Consider the following 21786-nt stretch of genomic DNA (forward strand, 5'->3'; position numbering starts at 1 on the left):
GGGATTTTTTTAGGAAGCAAGCAATAGCTAAAGTGTTAAATATTTCTTAGGTAAAAGAAGATGAAAACCAAGACAGTTGACATTGGCAGTTTCAGAAGACTCACCAGAGCAAAAGCCAGGCTATTAAGGGTTAAGGACTGGGGTAGTTGGTCAGGAAAAGAGGCCTCAGGTCCTAGGTACTCATACTCTTTAAAGCCTGGCTCTCCGCTCAGAAAGGAAGGGGAGAAAGAGGAGAGGGTTTCCAGAAAGGCAGCAAAAGTCAAAAGAAAAAGATCTTTGTAAACTAAGATTAGAGGAAAGTTTACTATGGAGGGTCTTATTGTAATACAAATGGTCCATTTAAAACAGGTCCCCCTTATAATGTCACATGAGCATAAGTTCGCCCTCTAAGATACTTCATTTATTTGTTTTAACAGTTATTGCTGATCTTTTCCCAGAGTAAACCCAATAATAACATGACTGAGAATCTGTGAGTATGTTTGAGGGACTTCCCATGTATATGTGTGTGCTTAGTCATGTCCGACTCCTTGCGACCCCATTGACTATAGCCCACCAGGCTCCTCTGTCCATGCGATTTTCTAGGCAAGAATACTGGAGTGGGTTGCCATGTTCTCCTCTAGGGATCTTTCCGACCCAGGGATCAAATCCAAGTCTCCTGCACCGCAGGGAGGATTCTTTACCACTTGAGCCATCAAGGTCGATATACCTCATGAAAACTTTAGCAGGGCAGGAACAGCCTGGACCAGGGTGCTAGGCAGCCTGCCCACTCACTCAGATCTGCAGTTCACCCACAAATGCAATCCATTCTCCCTGCTCCTTCTGTTATCTGTCGTTTTATAGAAGGAGAATGAATCCTTCATATCTGTGCTGTTTGATACGTGACCTCTTGAGATGATGATGTGCTCTTTTATATTGGGTTGGTCAAAAAGTTCATTCAGGTTTATCTGTACCAAATAAAAAACCCAAACCAACTTTCTGGCCAATCCAATCCAACAGGGCCATGGGTAGTGCTGCGGGCCTAACCTAAGCAGCTGATACAGCAGTAGGGCCTTGAGGAAAACCATCACCTGGTCAGTCAGTCATTAAGAAAAGACTGCCTGCTGTCATCCAGGAGCCAGAGAAGTGGATGGCACATACAGTTATGTTGTAGTGTGGTCTAAAGATGTACAAAATTAGATCAGGCAGATGAAAGACAATTACTACATGGTATACAGAGGAACATATTATAGTAAAAGAGTGGTCCTTTGGGAAATTCTTCCAATGCATGTGTAGTTGACTTTTCAGAGAAAAGAATGCACAGGTCCTTTATTCAAATTTAAACTTAGAATATGTACCTTGAACTCAGATGCATCATGAAGGGAATTAGCTAGAAAACTGTAGCTGTAAGATTTATAGGTCATTTTTAATTTCCTTTACTTCTCCAATTTTCCTGCTTTATTAGATTTTGTCATAATATTACAACCATTGTCTGGGTTTCATATTATATATGAAACTTTTGTTTCCCACATGGTGCCCGTAGTTACACAACATCTTAGCATAGACAGCAGGAAGCAGAAATGGCCTCAGTTACTGTGTGATATTTAACAGAAACCACTGTCTAAGTAATATTTACTCAAAAGAGTTAGGGCTTTCCCCCCGTGGTGCTTGATGTCCTCAGGATAGTGATTCCATTTCTTAAGTGCGAGCAGTTGTCTCAAAGAAAGGTTAGCATGTGAAACATGTGCTGTGTGAGGAAGTGGATTTGTAATAGGGTAAGGTTAAATGTGTTTGGAAGAAATGTGCTGAAATCACTAATACCGTAAAGTTTCCATATGTAGTCCATGCACAGATATGGTAGAGACCAGTGCTGTAAAATCAAAACCAAATGTTTTCAAAAGCAAGAAAAAGCAATTATTGAATGAGTTTTTAAGATTGCTGTGCATGTGTGCAGATTTTTCAAGACACAAACAAAAAGTCATTATATAGGTAAATTAAACCACAGTATGAAAACTAAGCAATTTGGGGCCCATGGCCTTCTATTGATAACATGTTTGTAGGTAAAAATGCATAACTTCTGGTTTATTTGAAAGAAAATTGATCCATTTAATATAAAGTATAATGAGTAATTGTGTAAGCCTGGAGCCCTTTTCACTTCATAGGGCTGATATTTTAAAGGTCTAAAATGTAAAGGGCTTTTTTTTAAACCTGAAGCAATGAACAGAAAGTCTCAAACGTGCTATTGACAAAGGATTTTATTGCTTCAAACCAGTTACTTTCATCTTGGTTTGCATTTGGTGGAGGAGGAAATAAAGTATAGAAAATATAAGCATTGGGTGTGTTCTGGAAATACGGACGATTCTGACCACTTGGTGTTTACATTTGAATAACTACAATCAACATATTCTGATTTATGTGTTTTCAATACATTCAGGATTATTCTTAAGTTATTCCACCTTATCTGGCATAATTTTTCCTTAATGAGTTTTTAAATGCAGAATTTACGTTAGTGAATTATGTTCAAACTTGAAGTCCTTTGGGTCTATATGATTTTGCACAGAGAAATTAAGAGTGTGGCTTAGGAATTTAATCCTAAATGACAGTTTTGGAAAGCATCTGTTTGTGGCAAGTTGACTTATTCTTGATGGCTTTTGTTTCTCTTGTGTTCGAAGCAAGAGATATCATAGTAGCTAAGAAGCCAGACTCTTAAACCAGACTACCTGGCTTCCTAGCTTCGTGACTTTTTTTTAAAGATATAATTGATATGTAACATTATATAAGTTTCAGGTGTATAACATAATAATTTGATATTCATATGTATTGTGAAATAATCACCACAATAAGTCTAGTTAACATTCATCACTACACACAGTTACAAAATTTTTTTCTTTCTTGTAGTGAGAACTTTTAAAATCTACTCCCCTAGCAGCTTTCAAATATACAGTATAGTATTATTAACTATAGTTACTGTGTTGTACATTACATCCCAAGGACATACTTGTTTCATGACCAGGGCCAGCTTGTGACTTTGAACAAGTTATTCAACCTGACCATGCCTCAGTTTCATCTCATAAATTTGTTGTGAGAATTCTGTGAGATGATAATCTATGTAAAGCATCAGAGCAACTGGAACTCTTAGTGGGTGCAAGCTATTATTCTTTATTCTCCTAAGGTTGCTTTTAAAAGAAAAATAATGAAAAATGCCTGTGCAAGTGCTGCCTTAAAGCATAATTATGTTATATTTTATTTAATGTGAATATCTCCATGAAGCCAGATCTATGAAGTTGAGCGATCAGAATATAAAAATCAGCCATCTATTCTTAGAGACATCTTGTAGCTTTTTTCATAATTGTAGAGCCACAAGCTTTCTTTAAACTGCCAGCGTGATTTTGAAGAAGAAACTCAAAATATCTGAGCAAGAAGTCTATTTCAAATAAGCCAGAAATAGCCATCACAGCAGCCCAATGAGCTAACACTGTTGAGACTTAAAGAGTTATTGTCCAGAAGTTAGATGTTTCTTTTCTTCTCTGATAAAAATTCAAGAAACCTGAAGTTGGCAGAATACATTTTGAATTTTAGAAGAGTTCAATTTAGTCAACTTCTATTAAGCAGTAAGTTGTTAGCAAGATCTGCAAGCATCAGGTTAGGAAGGCCTGGTCCAAGGTCTTACGGAAGGGCCCAGAAACAGGTCTTTCAGTGGAAGATAGTGAAGGAGGGTATGGGAAGGGTATTGGGGGAAATGACTTGACTGTGGGATTTGGTAACAGAGAGGAGTTTCTGAGATGTAGTAAGAAACCACAGCCAGGCCATGGTGATTAGAGAATTGAGGGAAGATAGATACATGGGTGTTTGTTCATCTAATCAATAGATAGTGACCAAGCACCTTTTAAAAGACACTGTTCTGCAGACAGGATCATCTATATTAGTTTTCTATTTGCACAGCAGAAATAGAGACACAGACATAGAGAACAACTGTGTGGATATCAAGGGAGAAGAGAGGATGGGAGGAATTGGGAGACTGGGATTGGCATATACATACTACTGATGCTTTGTGTAAAATAGATAACCAATGAGAACATACAGGGAACTCTACTTAGTGCACTGTGGTGACCTGAAATGGAAAGGAATTCCAAAGGGAGGGGATGTATATATGTGTATGGCTGATTGGTTTTGCTGTACAGTAGAAACTAACACATATTGTAAAACAACTATACTCCAATAAAAAATAATTTTCAAAGAAGAAAGTATATAAATGTTTAGCAAAAAGAAGAAGGCACTAATACTGTACTAAATCAACCACTCAATCAAATCAAAAGTCTCTGCCCTCATGTAGCTCACAGTCTAGTGGATAAGTTCATTATTGTTCTGTGTCCAACTTTTTGTTTTAACTAAAAGGAAGGTTAATAGGTTTATGGGAGGTTTCAGTTTGGTTTGGTTATTCTTAAGGCTTACAGGCTTTCCCGGGTGGCTCAGCAGTAAAGACTTTGTCTGCCAGCGCAGGAGACGCAGGTTTGTTCCTTGGGCCGGAAAGATCCCCTGGAGGAGGAAATGGCAACCCACTCCAGTGTTCTTGCCTAAAGAATTCCATGGACAGAGGCGGCTGGCAGGCTACAGTCCATGGGGTCACAAAGAGTTGGACATCTAAAATAGCATCTAAAATAACAATTCTTAAAGCTTTACCTGAACCTATTTATGGGCTGGGTTCTTTTTCAAGAAGTGATGGAGTGAAAGTAGGAAGAAAGGAATAACTGGAGAAACAAAAGTTCTGGAAGAGACTGCAAAGAGGATGGAGCCTCTGTTAAAATATGTTTTTTTCCACTTAGAAAGTGTAGATTCAAGATCTTTTTCCTAGGCATAGATACAGCAATGAAATATTACTTGTCAGAAATGGACATTATGCTCACTTTCAGTTGGTTAGATAGCATGACTGACTCAACAGACATGAATTTGAGCAAACTCCAGGAGATAGTGAAAGACAGGGAAGCCTAGCATACTACAGTCCGTGGAGGCACAAAGAGTCACACACGACTTAGCAACTGAGGAACAACAGTTTATAATCTCATTAGCTCTTTCATTGATAAATACCTGTACTATGTCTGAAGTAGGAAGAATTAACAAATTGCTGTTAGGTAGTGAAAAAACTTTACTCTGCTTCTAAGTGGCTTTCTCTGTGATCTCTCTCTGCTTTTGTAGTTACGCAGCCCTGATAGCAGACTGGCCTGTGGTTGTCTTGGGCATGTGCACGGTGTTCATCGTGGTCTGCGCCTTGGTTGGAGTATTAGTGCCAGAGCTTCCTGATTTCTCTGATCCATTGCTGGTAAGGAAAACTGAGCCAATAGAATCTGCTCATCTATTTTATTTAGCCTTCGATCATCTCAAAAGATTAAGCATTTTAGGACACTTTGTCTTATGCTATCTAGTACCCTCTCTTTTGAAACCTTCTCAAGCCATCAGTAAGTATAGTCACTTTCTGAAAGAGGAAAGACTTGTTTGTATTCTCAGGTTCTCAAAGGTGGTCAAGGAACTTGCCCACCTTCAAAAATCTGGAAATCTGTTTCTTGGTCTCCATGTTAAGCTAAAAAGCTGTAAATTGGAGAATCTGCAGACTATAAAAACATTTTCACAAAATCTTTAAAACCAGAATATCACCTTTTTTTTCCCGAGGAAGTTAAAGGAATTTCAGTGTTACTAAGAGAGAGCAAGGAGAAGGCAATGGCACCCCACTCCAGTACTTTTGCCTGGAAAATCCCATGGATGGAGGATCCTGGTAGGCTGCAGTCCATGGGGTCGCTAAGAGTCAGACACGACTGAGCGACTTCACTTTCACTTTTCACTTTCATGCGTTGGAGAAGGAAATGGCAACCCACTCCAGTGTTCTTGCCTGGAGAATCCCAGGGACGGGGGAGCCTGGTGGGCTGCCGTCTATGGGGTCGCACAGAGTCAGACACGACTGAAGCGACTTAGCAGCAGCAGCAGCAAGAGAGAGCAGGGTCTGTTTTTAAGTTTTGAAAGATGTCCCTTGGGTGTGGAATAGGGAGGAAAATATGAATGAGGATAATGATAACAATAAACTCTTTGTAAAGCATGCATAACATAATTTAATTTGACCATGATGTTTTATAATATAAAAATAAGTATTTACAAAAAAAAAAAAATAAGTATTTACTAAATGCTAGGGATGCATATGGAAGAGAAGCTTCAGATAAGTTTTTTATCCTCCTCTTTGCTGAGATATGTAACATACCAAAGAATCAGGCCGTTTTGTCACAGTAAATAGGTGATCATTATTATGTCAAATCATCTTGTTTTAATGCAGTTCACCTCTGGAGTAGCTGTGAGGAACGTATTTATTTTCTGTTGAAAGCTATCCATCACCTTGACATTGCCTTCCCAAGCTGTTATAACTATACTTAGCCTGAAATGAAGTACACTAATGGGAATTTGTAATATTTTGCCTTAGGGTTTTGAACCAAGAGGGACTGCAATAGGCCAGAGACTGGTCACATGGAATAACATGGTGAAAAATACAGGATACAAAGCAACATTAGCAAATTACCCCTTTAAATATGCAGATGAACAAGCCAAAAGGTAACCATTTATTAACTTTTAGACAAAACACTGCTAATGAATTCCACTTATAAACACTGCCTGCGCAAAACGATTACATCTAAAATGTGTGGCTCAAAATCTTTACCACTGAATGTGTCGAAATTGTCAGTGTCTTTTAAGATTGTGTTGTCTGTTAGTGAATGTTTGGGTTTGGGTTTGTTTTGTTTTGTTTGTTTGTTTTCCTTTTTCAGAAGTGAGAAAATTAATGGTGGTTGCTTATGCCCATCCGTCCAACTTCATACCAAGCACTAAATAGGTCATGACTTTGAGGCAGTATTGTTACCAGTAGGCTTCTCATCCTTGGAATGGTGAGGACTTGACTGAAGATCAAATTGTGTTCTATTTCAGCCATCGGGATGATAGGTGGTCAGACGATCATTATGAAAGAGAGAAGAGAGAAGTTGACTGGAACTTCCACAAGGACAGCTTTTTCTGTGACGTTCCAAGTGAGTAGCATCATAAATGACAAACCTCTCTAAGTTTCCTGGGATTGAACGTGACTGATAACCTAGACTGTCTGGGTGTATGTGACTGGTCACACAGCTTTACTGTTTCTATCATGCTTCAAGAGATTTTGTTTAATTAACTTGTAATTTTACTTCTCTAGGTTAGTCAACCACTAATCTGAACCCACTCCAGTGTTCTTGCCTAGAGAATCCCAGGGACAGGTGGGCTGCCGTCTCTGGGGTCGCACAGAGTCGGACACGACTGAAGCGACTTAGCAGCAGCAGCAATCTGAATTTATTTACCTATAATTAAAAAAAATAATGAGCGAAAAAGAAAAAAATAATAAGAAAGAGAGGATTGTGTTATAGCCAGTTTTAAGACAGATATAAATCTAATAAAATTATTGACCTTGCTCAATATTTCAAGTCATTTTAAAAAACTCCTTGTACATATTTTTAGATTGAACCCTGAAATAATCTACTGTCAAAACACCTGTATTAATAGCCTTCTTGTGCCTGCCTTGTCATTAGGCATTAGTGGAAGAAAGACGAACAAATAAAGTCCAGAGGTTCAAAGCTTGCGTGCCTCAGCGACTCAGCTTATTTATGGATGAGATAAGTGAACTGAGTTAAGACAGTAGGAAGTGATGGTGATTGAAGAGTATATGGCAGAATATGGCCTTGAAAAAATGAGGGCCCATATATTGTAAGAAATCCCCAGAGGCCAGGAATCCTGATTTCAGTATGGCATCACAGATCTCTAAATGTTGGCAGCAAATTCACTAAACAAAATCTGCTGTCGCCTAGAGTCAGCCTGGTTCCTCTGTTGCTGCTGCTGCTGCTAAGTCGCTTCAGTCGTGTCTGACTCTGTGCCACCCCATAGATGGCAGCCCACCAGGCTCTCTCGAGCTGCCAGGAAAGAAGAGTTCAGGGCCTCAGAGAAACATGTTTAATTTTGTATGTCATTGATTAGCCCTCATGGTTACAAGTGAGGAATTGTGATAACTTCAATTTCTGATTAAGTGAATATTAACATCGAAACTCCTTTGGTTTCAGCTTTTTTTGTTGTTGCTGAAAATCCTTCTAAGATGTGTTTTTTGTCTTATCTTCTTAGATCACTAGGGGACCTGATTGGGTCTTAGATGTTTCTATATCTATTCAAACTTCAGGGTCTTTGTCTTGAAGACAGGAGTTTACTAAAGAAAACTTTGTGACCATTAATAAATGCTCATGTAATAAAGCTTTATTCATAAATTTGCAAATTGATTTTCTTTGTTCGCACCATTTGGCATTTTCGATCATATGAAATTAACCTACTTTGTTTCAATTCACTTATGTTAATTTTTTAATGGCTGAGGGAGCAGAAACAGTACTTATTGAGCACCTGTTTTTCAGTATCTCATTTAATTCTCAACACCTTCTTGAGAAAGTGTTGCTGTCTTTATTTTACAGATGAGGAACTGAGGCTCAGGGAAGCTGTTAGTTGCCTAAGATCACCTAGCTAATAAATGACAGAAGCTGGTTACAACCCAGTTTTCACTCTAAAGACAATATTCTTCCCAGGATATCACACAGCCTCCCTTGTTCGGAGATGTATTTTGTAACAGTATGATTCTCAAAATATTTTTTCTAGAACTCGGAGCACTTAGCAAGAATGACGAGTATGTCTGTGATCCTGGCTAGCATTCTGTGTTTAGCTGACTTTTGTTAGTGCTTTAAAATTGATCGCTTGCCATCTTTGCTCTCTAGTTAGCTGCCACAGAGAACACCCCTATAATCCATTCTTGATATGCACTGGTGCCTCATTCTTTGATTTTATATACCACTGTGGTGATATGTTGTGAAATTAAGAGGGAGGCATTCAATTGATTTTCTGCCAAAAGTTCTTATGTATTGTTCTTCCTAATTACAGTCTGATCAGAACTAGATATGTTACATAACTGCTATGATTTTTAAGATGCAGTGAGTCTACAAAGGCTTTGAGCTAAAGCAATATTTAAAAAAAAAATTTTTTTTTACATTTTTCTCCTGGAATTTAATGAAAGACAGGATTCCCCACTGCTAATGAATTGCCCATGTGGTTTCCCAGTTTGAATTATTTCTGAATGCTGAGTCTTCTGAAATAAATGAATAATTTATAAACTTTTTTCTTTTTTTTTTCCCCTGTCACCAGGTGACCGATATTCCAGAGTAGTGTTTACTTCAGCTGGAGGGGAGACATTGTGGAATTTACCTGCAATTAAATCAATGTGCAATGTAGATAATTCAAGGGTATGTAAAGTAAAACTGAAATCTGTTCAGCACAAATAAGGTTATATTTCTGAAACTCCTTTTACTGCTGAGCCTGGTGCCTGATCAGATGAAAGCACTTAAGTGGCTTACCTACTGAAGAATAAACACCAGGAGAATGGCTTTGCATTCTTTCCCACCCCAGGATCAAAGTGTTTCTGTTTCCCCACCTTTAAAACATACCATCTTCCTTAATAAAGATCTCTTTCTTTCCCACTCATGTTCTTTGTCCTTGATAGTCTTTTGTGTTATTTCACAGCTTATTTCCTTTCAGGATAATAGTTAAGCCTTTTTCTTCTTTTGTTGTATTTTCTCTTTCCTAGTTTCATTGTTCACTCCACTTTCCCCCTGAGGCAATTGTCAGCATCTTAATTATGCAATGAAATGCTCACCTTTCTGGCAATCAATGGATCCTTTTGGCCGGTGACCTCAAAGGAAAATTTAGGGCACAGGCTAGGAGAGGACATCAAAGAACATAAATACAATATCTATGGAAATGGCCTGAGTAATCCAATCCAGATTGTTCTGAATTCTGAACACCTTAATGCTTTAACAGGACATAAAGATATAAGAAGACAGGCACTTCCACTCCTAATCTTCTGTAGAGCACCAAAAAAAAATAAAGTCACCTACCAGGCTTGGAAGAGCAGTCAATTTCATGTGTTCAGATGTAGGTTCTCCAAGTAGAAACTGCTGTCTAAGGTCACTAATGGCCTCGTCCAAGCACAGTAACAAGGCGGAAAAGGAACTTATATTCTGAGCATATTTCTATTCTCAATTAATGTCTCAATTTGATCACTATCAACTTCGGCTGGTCTACCTGACCATGGAGCATTGTCAAGTGAGAAACTCCAGCATGAAACCCAATAAAATGTAAAATCACTTGTCAGTTGAAAATCTAATCACATGCCCTAAGAGCTAGCCTGACAATCCAGGGAAATCACCTGTTCTATTAATAGAGTTCTTTAATGCATAGGAGGCGAAAGGACCCTTTGAGGTCACCCACAGACCAGCACTATCCCTGTGCGGATAAAAGGACCTTCTGAGAACTGAGTGGCTTACCCAGGTCACCTAGTTAGTTGGTCCCAGATCTCCTGACCTCATTCTTCATTCCAAGAGGCCATTTATATATTTTGAAAATAACTTTTGCATTGATGAGGATATCAGGATTTTCTGTGAGTGCCATCTTGTCTCTGTGCAACCCCAAATAGACCAAAGTCACAAACCATCTATAAACAGCCTACAGTTTCTTCATCAGTGAACCATTTTTGTCGTATTTTGTTCTCTTCTACAACGATCAGTGGATTTTTGAAAGCTACTCTGAGCATATTTCTCCCTGTTATGGGTTACAATCGTTCTCATACAGAAAGTTGACTCTAACTTTGGAGAACACTTGCTGTGTGCGAGGCTTTATGCTGAGAATTTTACATCTCCCACTGTAAACCTGTGACCTTGGAATAATACCTTTTAACGGATGAGCAGTTAAGCTTAGAGAAGTTAAGCCAGTCTGGTTACTTTATAATCACACCTTGGATGAAAACAATTCATTAACCTCTTAGACCCTGTTATTCCTATCCTTGAAGTTCATCTTTAGACCTTCCCTCCCTTGAAGACACGAAAGTGATTGAATTCACTCAGTTGATTAACAGTTGATGTTTTTTGAGTGTTATTGATATTTGTCAGGAAGTATTCTAAACACTTTAATGAATTATTTCATTTAATCCCCACAACAGTGTTAGGAATGAAACACTCATTTTGCCTGTTTTGCAGATGAGGAAGTTCACACAAGTGGTAACTGACAGGTACAGGATTTGAACCCAGATAAGTCTTAATGCCACTGCCAATACAGGTGATGCGGGTTCGATCCCTGGGTCAGGAAGATCTCTGGAGGAGAAAATGGCAACCCACTCCAGTATTCTTGCCTGGGAAATCCCATGGACTGAGGAGCCTGGCAAGCCACAGTCCATGGGGTCTCAAAGAGTCGGACATGACTGAGCAACTAAACAACAACAAAAGTCTAATTCTAGAGTCTCTGCCTTTACCCTCCATTCTTTATGCTCCCATAATGCAGGTTACTGCTCCCTCTCCCATTTATCTTTTGCATTGTTCTGCTATATGTACCATTTCCCACTCAAATGAACCTCAAAGAATCATCATGGCCTAGAATAGAATAAGTACCTTTTTTAAAAAGCTAGCAATTTATTCTATGAGCACATCTTAGATTTTTAATAAACTCAAAAGCCAGTAAGCAGTACTGTGCCATTACAGCTTTCATAAGTGAAGAGTATATTATATATACATATATGAGTATATTTCAGATGATAAAATATCAGCACCAATAGGAATCTTACAAAAAGGCATACAGAAAGGATAAATAATTGAATGAATTACTTGAAGGAACAATAGTGGGTGGAAAATAAAGCTAAGGATGAGATTGGACATACAATAATGCATACCCCACAATTCTGTGTATTTGCGTGGTGGTGAGCTTCAAATTTGTCTTTAACCTTCCTGGCAACCACAGCAAAGAAGAATTCATGGTCAGAGACAAAAGTCACTTAAATAGAGTGACAAGTTTGTTTTTTAGAAGAAACCCATCTTGCCTTCATACTAAGACAGAAAAGGATTGTTCCCATACTTCCAAAAGAAGTATGATATTCTGAAGAAAGTTCTTAACAGAAGGTTTAGCAGGTTTACGAGAGGTGCGGTATTGATTCTTACTTGGTTTGTAAACCATATCTCAAGTAGGTTGGTACTTGAGATATACAGGAAGCTTTTCTACAAGAGATAAAGCAATGAAATCTCAATACGTGGTTTCTAATGGTTTGGCTTGAAGCATCTGCAAAATTTAAACTAATGAAAAAAGTAGATGTACTTTGCTTATCTTTTTTTCCCTCTACTGAGCTCATCATAAGAACGTTTAGTTGTGACTTCAAGCCTGTACTCCCTGGGAAGAACATAACGATTTGTAGTGCTCTTGTGAAAATGTGAGGAACAGACCTAAAGACGCATCTGAATGAATGGTCAAGCCACTGACAGATACATACCAATAAATGAATAAACATAACCAAGGTCCTGAAATTCTACCTCAAGGAATATGGTTGTAATTTGAGCATTTTAAATTAAATGCTATTTTTGCCAATTGCAAATGACCTTGTATTCTAGCCTCAAACTCTTGCTGTGAACCTAGAACAACATGTTTCTCACAGAGATAATATATTTAGTGATGTCTTGTGTGCACACTCAGTCGTGTCTGACTCTTCGACCCATGAACTGTAGCCCTTCAGGTTCCTCTGTCCATGGGATTTCCCAGGGAAGAATACTGGAGTGGGCTGCCATTTCCTCCTCCAGGGGATCTTCCCGACCCAGGGATCAAATCCACGTCTCCTGTGTCTCCTGCATTAAAGGCAGCTTCTTTACCGCTTGAGCCATCGGGGAATAATATCTAGTGGTTAATGGTTTAGATTTCAGATTATTACTGTACCTTTTTGAGTCTCCCAGGTCAAGACCCTTTGGGTATTTTTATTTGTTATGGTGCTTTGAGCAAACAAATTTTTATTTGTTATGGTCCTGAGGCCACTTAACAGCCTTTCCTTTTTTCCCCCCCCTCAAATCCTTGCTATCGTACCTAAGCACTTGATTATTAACAACGATCAAGTTGAATGAGACACATATGAAATGATCCAGAGCAGAAGAGCTTAATCGTTGGTCAGTTAACTCCAGAAAGCATCCACTAATCAGTGTAATGTCACCATGAGACCAGGTGTTTCCACTGTTTTCTGCCTGTGTTGATAGCACATTGAGTTCAAACACCAGTTCCCATTTAAATTACATGGCACTTGTACTCACAGTTCAGATGGTACTAGTTTCCAGAGTGTAGAGCTTCTGTTTCTGATGCTACACCTGTCTCCTCACAGAAATGCTTGATGTCTGAGACTCTCTCAAAAGGGGACTCAGTTGCTTCCCCTGATCTTCCTCATTACTTTTTCCTGTACTTCTGCATTCCTGTGGGGCATGCTGGCAGAGAGTCATTAGTAACAAAGATGTTTGTGCCTCTAATCTTGACTCTGCTGGAAACTCTTTACCCTGGTTTTAGTCTTTGTACACTGTAGACGTTGGTGCTCAGAGGAATCAGCTTGTAGTAGGGATTTGAAATTTGGTACCTAAAACCGTTTTTACTTAGGTAGCTTTTCTGGACAGCTGGAATACACCCCCCTCCTCTGAAGCTTAGAAGATTCTAGAAATGTGTTTCTTGATGCTTGGAGATTTTGTTTGTTTGGTTTTTTTTTTTACATTTTGGCTGCACCATGCTGCATGTGATGGGGGAATCTGAGTTCCTCAACCAGAGATTGAACACAAGCCCTCTGCAGTGGAAGCTCAGAGTCTTAACCACTGGATTGCCAGGGAAGTTCCCTGATGCTTGTTTTCAAGAGAGCTGTGGAGCCCTTGCTTTTTCTTTCATCTCTAGGCTCCCTTCAACTTTTATACATGAGGAACTTAGTCACGTGGGGAGTGAGAGTCCAGCAGTTGATTGAATCTGGTATTAAAGGCTTAATTTTCTTGCCTTTATTGTTTTCTCAGCGTCTTACCATATCTCCAACTTGGCCATTAGATTTGAAAGTTAAGGTATCATTTAAACTATGCTGGTTTCTTCTTTTTCTCTATTTGAAGGCAACTCCACCCCTGCTCCCATCTGACCAGGGAAGTGTGCAAAGGCGTGTTATCACCACACAAGCAAAATGATTTCCTAAAACTCCCATCTGTGAATACCTAGAATGAAAAGGACATCCCTCATGAGAGCTGCAAGATATGGCTCTCAGAAACTCCATCCTTATTTTTATAAACTTCAAAGATTTCAAAATCATTCCTATGATGGCAAAAATATGCAAAGATACAGCTGCGTTCTGCATGAAGATACACCTGCTTGCCAAGCACTTTCAGCCCCACAGTGTAACATATGACTCTCTATTGGGGTGTCTCCATCCCAGATGACTAAGCCGTGCTTCTCTCTCATTGCACTTGCAGACTTTGGCACTCTGTCCACAGGTTCACATAGAGTCTTAAACATAATATGTTGCTTCTCATGTGAATTGTCATCATTGCTTTTCTTGTCTGATTTCCCCACCTCACCACGAGCAATTTGAGGGCAGGAGCAGTTTGCCTTGTTTGTCTTGCCTGCTGCTGCTGCTGCTAAGTTGCTTCAGTCGTGTCCGACTCTGTGCGACCCCAGAGACGGCAGCCCACCAGGCTCCCCCGTCCCTGGGATTCTCCAGGCAAGAACACTGGAGTGGGTTGCCATTTCCTTCTCCAATGCATGAAAGGGAAAAGTGAAGTTGCTCAGTCGTGTCCGACTCCTAGTGACCCCATGGACTGCAGCCCACCAGGCTCCCCCGTCCCTGGGATTCTCCAGGCAAGAACACTGGAGTGGGTTGCCATTTCCTTCTCCAATGCATGAAAGTGAAAGTGAAGTTGCTCAGTCGTGTCCGACTCCTAGCGACCCCATGGACTGCAGCCCACCAGGCTCCTCCGTCCGTGGGATTTTCCAGGCGAGAGGACTGGGGTGTCGTCTTGCCTAGGTGCTCAATAAATATTTTTTCTTTTGGATGGATGGATGGATGGGGACATACAGCATCACTCCCTGAAAGCCTAGATGACCCTTGAGCTCCATGCCTTTAGATTTAGGGCACTGGCATCCAACTCAGGATAAATGTCTATTCTCTGCCCTTATTTTTTACCCTCTAAAGCAGTCCTCAAAAACTGTTTTCCAAAGGTTGTACATCAGCTAGCATCACCTTTGAATTTGAGGATTGGCCCTCCAGAGGCTCATTAGCATTTATTTTTTATAGCAGCCATCAAAGCTGTATTTGGTCTGTGTTTATCATGTCCAACTTTTTAATCTCTGGTCAGATACACACATAAAAAACCCTCTGCAATTCTTTGAAAAGGTTAGTCAAGGACAGAATTCTGTGCCTTTTTCCCAGTTTTAGCTGGCAACCCTGTTTCCTTTATGTTTGGCATTTGGTTATTGGGACAAGTACAGATATGTTCCTTCTAGCTGATAGTGGGTTTTGTAATGGATACAGTTCATTTTCTTCCATCTGAAAACTGTCAAACACTATGCATTACCTTTCTTTCAATTCAGTGGGCTGAGCCCAGGGACTTGCCTGTTATTTCTTTACGGGATAAAGCTGGTTATCTGAGAGATGCTATTCCAGGATTTCCTGTTATTTATTAGGTGGTTCAGTTCCCCCTGAGTGAGCTTATGTGAATGTTTTTACCTAGGAACAATTAAATGTTAATTATCCTGTTGTATGAAATGTCCAGTAATTATCACTCTCTAAAAATGAGCTTGAAAATTAAGCCTTTGTTAAAATCAGCGTTATTTTAGTACACTGTATAACAACCCTTTGATTCATTTTTTTAAACTCCCAATAGAGTATCTTTTTGGACTTTCCTGGTGGCTCAGACAGTAAAGCGTCTGTCTACAATGTGGGAGACCGGGGTTCGATCCCTGGATTGGGAAGATCCCCTGGAGAAGGAAATGGCAATCCACTCCAGGACTATTGCCTGGAAAATCCCATGGACAGAGGAGCCTAGTAGGCTACAGTCCATGGGGTGGCAAAGAGTCGGACACGACTGAGCGACTTCACTATACATTATAGAGTATCTTTAAAACACACACACACACACACACACACTTTTTATTATGGAAATTATCAAACAGATGCAAAAGTAGAATAGTAGAATGAATCCCTACGTGCAGGTCGGAGAACTTCAGCAGTTCCCAGTATGTGGCCAATCTCCTTTCATCTACACTTTGCCCTTTACAGGATAAGTCCCAGTAAAGTATGCTGATCGCCAGGGCTTAGGGTGTTACAAGTAACTTAGTTCTTGGATAAGTCTGAGTTCTAAAGATGACTTGTCCCAACGTCTCTACTTTGAGAAAATATTTTAGCGCATGATTGATAAAATGGCAACCCACTCCAGTATTCTTACCAGGAAAATCCCAAGGACAGAGGAGCCTGGTGGGTTACAGTCCATGGGGTCGCAGAGAGTCGGATATGACTGAGCACGCACACACACACTTTAAAAAAAAGGGAAAGGGTGGTTTTAGTCTCATTAGAAAAAAAATACTGAAGCCCTTCTTGAACTTTGGAGTTTCTTCCCTGGAACAACCTTTGGTAGGTAGAGATGAGGAAAGTGATAGGGGTGGGTCGTCTTTAGCCCTGGCGCTTCCAGAGAAGTCTCTGGACAGGCTCTAGAGCAGGAGGGTATTTCTTACTCTCAGCCTCAGGGTAGAGCGGCCATTCATGTACTTTGTAGTTTTTAAAGCAATAGGATTGTGCAGGCTTCACTCTAACCTTACCAATGCCACCTTTGGCATTGGAACAGATTTCAATTTTCTGTAAGAACAGCCATAAGAAGAAAAGCCTTCTCCAAGAATAGTGTTCCAAATGAAATACTGTCCACATTAAATCCAGAATTGTTACTTACTAATATGCAGCAGACCTCTGTTTACCACACAGAAAGTTCCCCAAAGAGGGAGGGGTGGTTAGCCAACTTGAATAAACTTTGAAGGCTGTGGAAGAAATAAATTCCCACTTAAGTATTTTATTACCTGTATATGTTTATTTAAAATCATACATATATCATTTTAATTTAGGAACATTTCCCCTTTCTACTTATGTATCAGGAAACCATTTTATTCCAGGTTTTTCATGTATCTTTAGCATCTGCTTCTGATATTATTACCAGGATCACTTTTTGAGGTTCACTGACAGTTTTCTAGAGAATATCATCTTTGCCTCCACCTAAGATGATGGAAATATAGTACCTCTGTCACCAAATATTTCATACTGATCACCAGAAATTTTAGGTAAAGCCACAAATTCATTTCATGTATCAATTGGGCAATTGTTCTCTTAATTAATCCAGTAGGTGTTCATACATATGCTTCACAGCCTATCCATTTAATTGCTTTTTAAAGTGACTTTGAAAGGGCTTGTTTACCAAAGAGGTGTTAATTTTATCTCCTTTTTGAAACCAAACTGGCATTGATTGAAATTGTTTCACACTTGGATGTCATCCCCAAATAGTAGTTTACTGTTCAAAATGAAGTGACCTAGCAGGAAAGTCTGATGTGCTGCAGTCCATGGGGTCACCAAGAGTCAGACTGAGCAACGGAACAACAAAGCCTTCTGTATCCGGAGAAAGCAGACTGGGGACAGGGGTGGGGTGGGGTGGGGTGGGGTGGGGGAGGGAGTCTCATCTTGTAGTCAAACTGACACGTCCAGAGGATGATTCTGTAACTCCGGTAACTTTCCTGCCCCTCAAGGCCGCCGTCCTTCAGACCTTTGCATGAACCGATTTTAAACGGCAGTCCTTCCGCCTGTCTCTGTCTCCGCAGATCCGATCGCACCCGCAGTTTGGCGATCTCTGCCAGAGGACCACGGCTGCTTCCTGCTGCCCCAGCTGGACGCTGGGGAACTACATCGCTATTCTGAACAACAGATCATCCTGCCAGAAAATCGTGGAGCGCGATGTCTCTCATACCTTGAAGCTTCTCCGGACCTGCGCCAAACACTACCAGAACGGCACCCTGGAGCCAGACTGCTGGGACATGGCGGCCCGGAGGAAGGACCAGCTCAAGTGCACCAATGTGCCGCGGAAATGCACCAAGTACAACGCCGTGTACCAGATCCTCCACTACTTGGTGGACAAGGACTTCATGGCCCCGAAGACAGCCGATTACACACCCGCTCTGAAGTACAGCATGCTCTTTTCGCCCACCGAGAAAGGCGAGAGCATGATGAACATCTACCTGGACAACTTCGAAAACTGGAACGCATCCGACGGCGTCACCACTGTCACCGGCATTGAGTTTGGTATCAAGCACAGCTTGTTTCAGGATTATCTTCTGATGGATACGGTGTATCCCGCCATCGCCATGGTGATCGTCCTTTTAGTCATGTGCATCTACACCAGGTCCATGTTCATCACCCTGATGACGATGTTTGCCATCATCAGTTCTTTGATCGTGTCCTATTTTCTCTACCGCGTGGTGTTTAACTTTGAATTTTTCCCTTTTATGAACCTCACCGCGCTCATTATTCTGGTGGGCATTGGAGCAGACGATGCTTTTGTCCTATGTGACGTCTGGAACTACACCAAATTTGACAAGCCTCATGCGGAAACATCAGAGACAGTGAGCATCACGCTGCAGCACGCTGCCCTGTCCATGTTCGTCACCAGTTTTACCACGGCAGCTGCCTTTTACGCCAACTACGTGAGCAACATCACAGCCATCAGATGCTTCGGGGTTTATGCGGGGACAGCCATCCTCGTCAATTACGTGCTGATGGTCACGTGGCTTCCGGCGGTGGTTGTCCTGCACGAGCGGTACCTGCTTAATATCTTCAGCTGTTTCAAGAAGCCCCAGCAGCAGATTTACGACAACAAAAGCTGTTGGACGGTGGCCTGTCAGAAGTGCCACAAAGTCCTTTTTGCCATTTCAGAAGCATCTCGAATTTTTTTTGAAAAAGTCTTGCCGTGCATTGTTATTAAGTTTCGCTACCTCTGGCTATTCTGGTTCCTGGCCTTAACGGTGGGCGGGGCCTACATCGTCTGCATAAACCCAAAGATGAAGCTGCCCTCCTTGGAGCTGTCCGAGTTTCAGGTGTTTAGGTCGTCCCATCCTTTCGAACGTTACGACGCCGAGTACAAAAAGCTGTTCATGTTCGAGCGCGTCCACCACGGAGAGGAGCTCCACATGCCCATCACGGTCATCTGGGGTGTATCCCCAGAGGACAACGGCAACCCCCTAAACCCTAAGAGCAAAGGGAAGCTGACCTTGGACAGCGCCTTCAACATCGCCAGTCCGGCTTCGCAGGTCTGGATTTTGCACTTCTGTCAAAAACTGAGAAATCAGACCTTCTTTTACCAGACCGACGAACAGGACTTCACCAGCTGCTTCATCGAGACCTTTAAGCAGTGGATGGAAAACCAGGACTGCGATGAGCCTGCCCTGTACCCATGCTGCAGCCACTGGAGCTTCCCCTACAAGCAGGAGATTTTCGAACTGTGCATCAAGAGAGCCATCATGGAGCTGGAGAGGAGCACAGGCTACCACTTAGATAGCAAGACCCCAGGGCCAAGGTTTGACATCAATGACACCATCAGGGCAGTTGTGTTAGAGTTCCAGAGTACCTACCTCTTCACCCTGGCTTATGAAAAGATGCATCAGTTTTATAAAGAGGTGGACTCATGGATTTCCAATGAGCTGAGTTCTGCCCCTGAGGGCCTCAGCCACGGCTGGTTTGTCAGCAATCTGGAGTTCTACGACCTCCAGGACAGCCTCTCCGATGGCACCCTCATTGCCATGGGGCTGTCCGTGGCCGTGGCCTTCAGCGTGATGCTGCTGACCACTTGGAACATCATCATAAGCCTTTACGCCATCATTTCGATTGCCGGAACTATATTTGTCACCGTGGGTTCTCTCGTCCTGCTGGGCTGGGAGCTGAATGTTTTGGAGTCAGTCACCATTTCGGTGGCTGTGGGCCTATCTGTAGACTTTGCTGTCCATTATGGGGTGGCTTATCGCTTGGCCCCAGATGCTGACCGAGAAGGGAAGGTGATCTTCTCTCTGAGTCGCATGGGCTCTGCCATCGCCATGGCTGCGCTGACCACCTTCGTGGCAGGGGCCATGATGATGCCCTCTACGGTTTTGGCTTACACTCAGCTGGGCACCTTCATGATGCTCATCATGTGTATTAGCTGGGCTTTTGCCACCTTCTTTTTCCAATGCATGTGCCGGTGCCTTGGGCCGCAGGGGACCTGCGGTCAGATCCCTTTACCTAAAAAACTCCAGTGCAGTGCCTTCTCCCACGCCTTGTCTGCAAGTCCTGGTGACAAGGGACCAAGCAAGACACACACCCTGAATGCTTATCATTTAGATCCCAGGGGCCAGACATCAGAAATGGAACACGAGTTTTATGAATTGGAACCTCTGGCAGCCCACAGCTGCACAGCCTCTGAGAAGACCACTTATGAAGAGACCCACATCTGCTCTGAATTTTTTAGCAGCCAGGCAAGGCACTTAGGGCTGCCTGTCCACGCAGCTTACAACAGTGAACTTAACAAAAGCACCAAAAATGAAACGAGCCCTGCCTTGTTGCAGGCCTCTCTTGAACAGCACACCATGTGTCACTTCTTCTCTCTGAATCAGAGATGCAGCTGCCCAAATGCCTACAAACATTTGAAATATGGCCCGCCCTCTTGCCAGCAGATGGGCGACTGTTTGTGCCGCCAGTGTGCTCCCACTGCCGGCAGCTTTGTGCACGTCCAGAACAGCCTGGCGCCTCTGAAGGCAGCACACCAAGCCCCCGAGGGCTTCGTGCATCCAGCCCCACACATCCACCCCTGTCCTGGCCTACAGTGCAGGGCAAAACCGCCTGGAGCCCAGAATGCTCTGCCCAGGAGTTTCTTCCTCCACCCAGTGCAGCACATTCAGGCCCAAGAAAAAATCACTAAGACCAGTGTACACAGTCTTCAGAGCCTCGAAGAGCATCTTCCAAAGACGGTAGAGCCATCATCGTTGGTCTGCAGAAGCGCTGGAGCCTTACACAAAGCCTGCTGTGGTCCTGAGACTCACCCAAGGGGACTCTGTAAAAACAGAGACCTTGGGACCACAGAGGGCAGTGGCGGGGCCACCGCCAAGGACTCCGTTTCAGTGAGTCAGACCAACAAGGCAGAAAGGCAGGTGGAGCCGAGCCCATCACAGACTGATGTCATTGTGAGCTCAGAACATTTAAATCAGAATGAACCCAAATTTCTATTTAACCATTTAATAGGGGAGGCCGGTTATAGGTCCTGCCCAAACAATCCGCAGAGCTGTGGCAGAATTGTGAGAGTTAAGTGCAGTTCTGTGGACTGTCAAATACCAAACATTGAAGCCAACGTGCCTGCTGTATTAACACCCTCGGAACTTTCTGGCGAAAGTTTGTTAATAAAAACGCTTTAATAAATATAGTATTAAACCAGTGCCTCAGTCCTTCCTTTGAAATAGAAGTAAAAATCTGGAAGTTTAGAAACAGTCCCAAAATACAGGAACAAGCAAGTTTCACTTTGTTAAAAATCATGAAGATTCCATATGAACAATCAACAAACTCACGTATCTAATGAGTGTTAAGAGGGTTAGCTGTTTGGGATTTTATATTTTCAAAAAGCACAGTTGTTTTTTGACATTTATACTCAACTTGAACAGTTATTGCCTCTTTCTCTACCCTCTTATGGCAGTGAGTCAAAGATTTAGGGTCTGAATTATCTAGAACTTTCCTTTCTCCCTGGCAGTTGTATTTACCTGATAACCCTTATTCTGGTGCCTTTGGTTGTCAGTAGTTAGGGCTTTTGATGACTTAAGATAAATACTGATTTTTAAGAAAGCTACTTCAGTTAGGATCCAGGAACT

At 41.7% G+C, this 21786-nt stretch overlaps 1 protein-coding gene across 9 annotated transcripts in view; it reads left to right on the plus strand.

Annotated features, from left to right (window-relative positions):
- DISP1 (dispatched RND transporter family member 1) overlaps positions 1-21355 on the plus strand; it is a 221481-nt gene extending 200126 nt beyond the window's left edge. For all 9 annotated transcript variants that reach the window (XM_070768006.1, XM_019976338.2, XM_019976339.2 and 6 more), the window contains 5 exons: positions 5170-5293; positions 6437-6564; positions 6934-7031; positions 9205-9302; positions 17728-21355. In XM_070768006.1, the coding sequence (XP_070624107.1) occupies positions 5170-5293; positions 6437-6564; positions 6934-7031; positions 9205-9302; positions 17728-21339 (4060 nt within the window). In that variant the 3' untranslated portion in view covers positions 21340-21355. The remainder of the gene's footprint in view (positions 1-5169; positions 5294-6436; positions 6565-6933; positions 7032-9204; positions 9303-17727) is intronic.
- Positions 21356-21786: the final 431 nt, after the last annotated feature.

Source organism: Bos indicus, chromosome 16, assembly GCF_029378745.1.
Source record: "Bos indicus isolate NIAB-ARS_2022 breed Sahiwal x Tharparkar chromosome 16, NIAB-ARS_B.indTharparkar_mat_pri_1.0, whole genome shotgun sequence".
NCBI classification, from domain to species: domain Eukaryota; kingdom Metazoa; phylum Chordata; class Mammalia; order Artiodactyla; family Bovidae; genus Bos; species Bos indicus.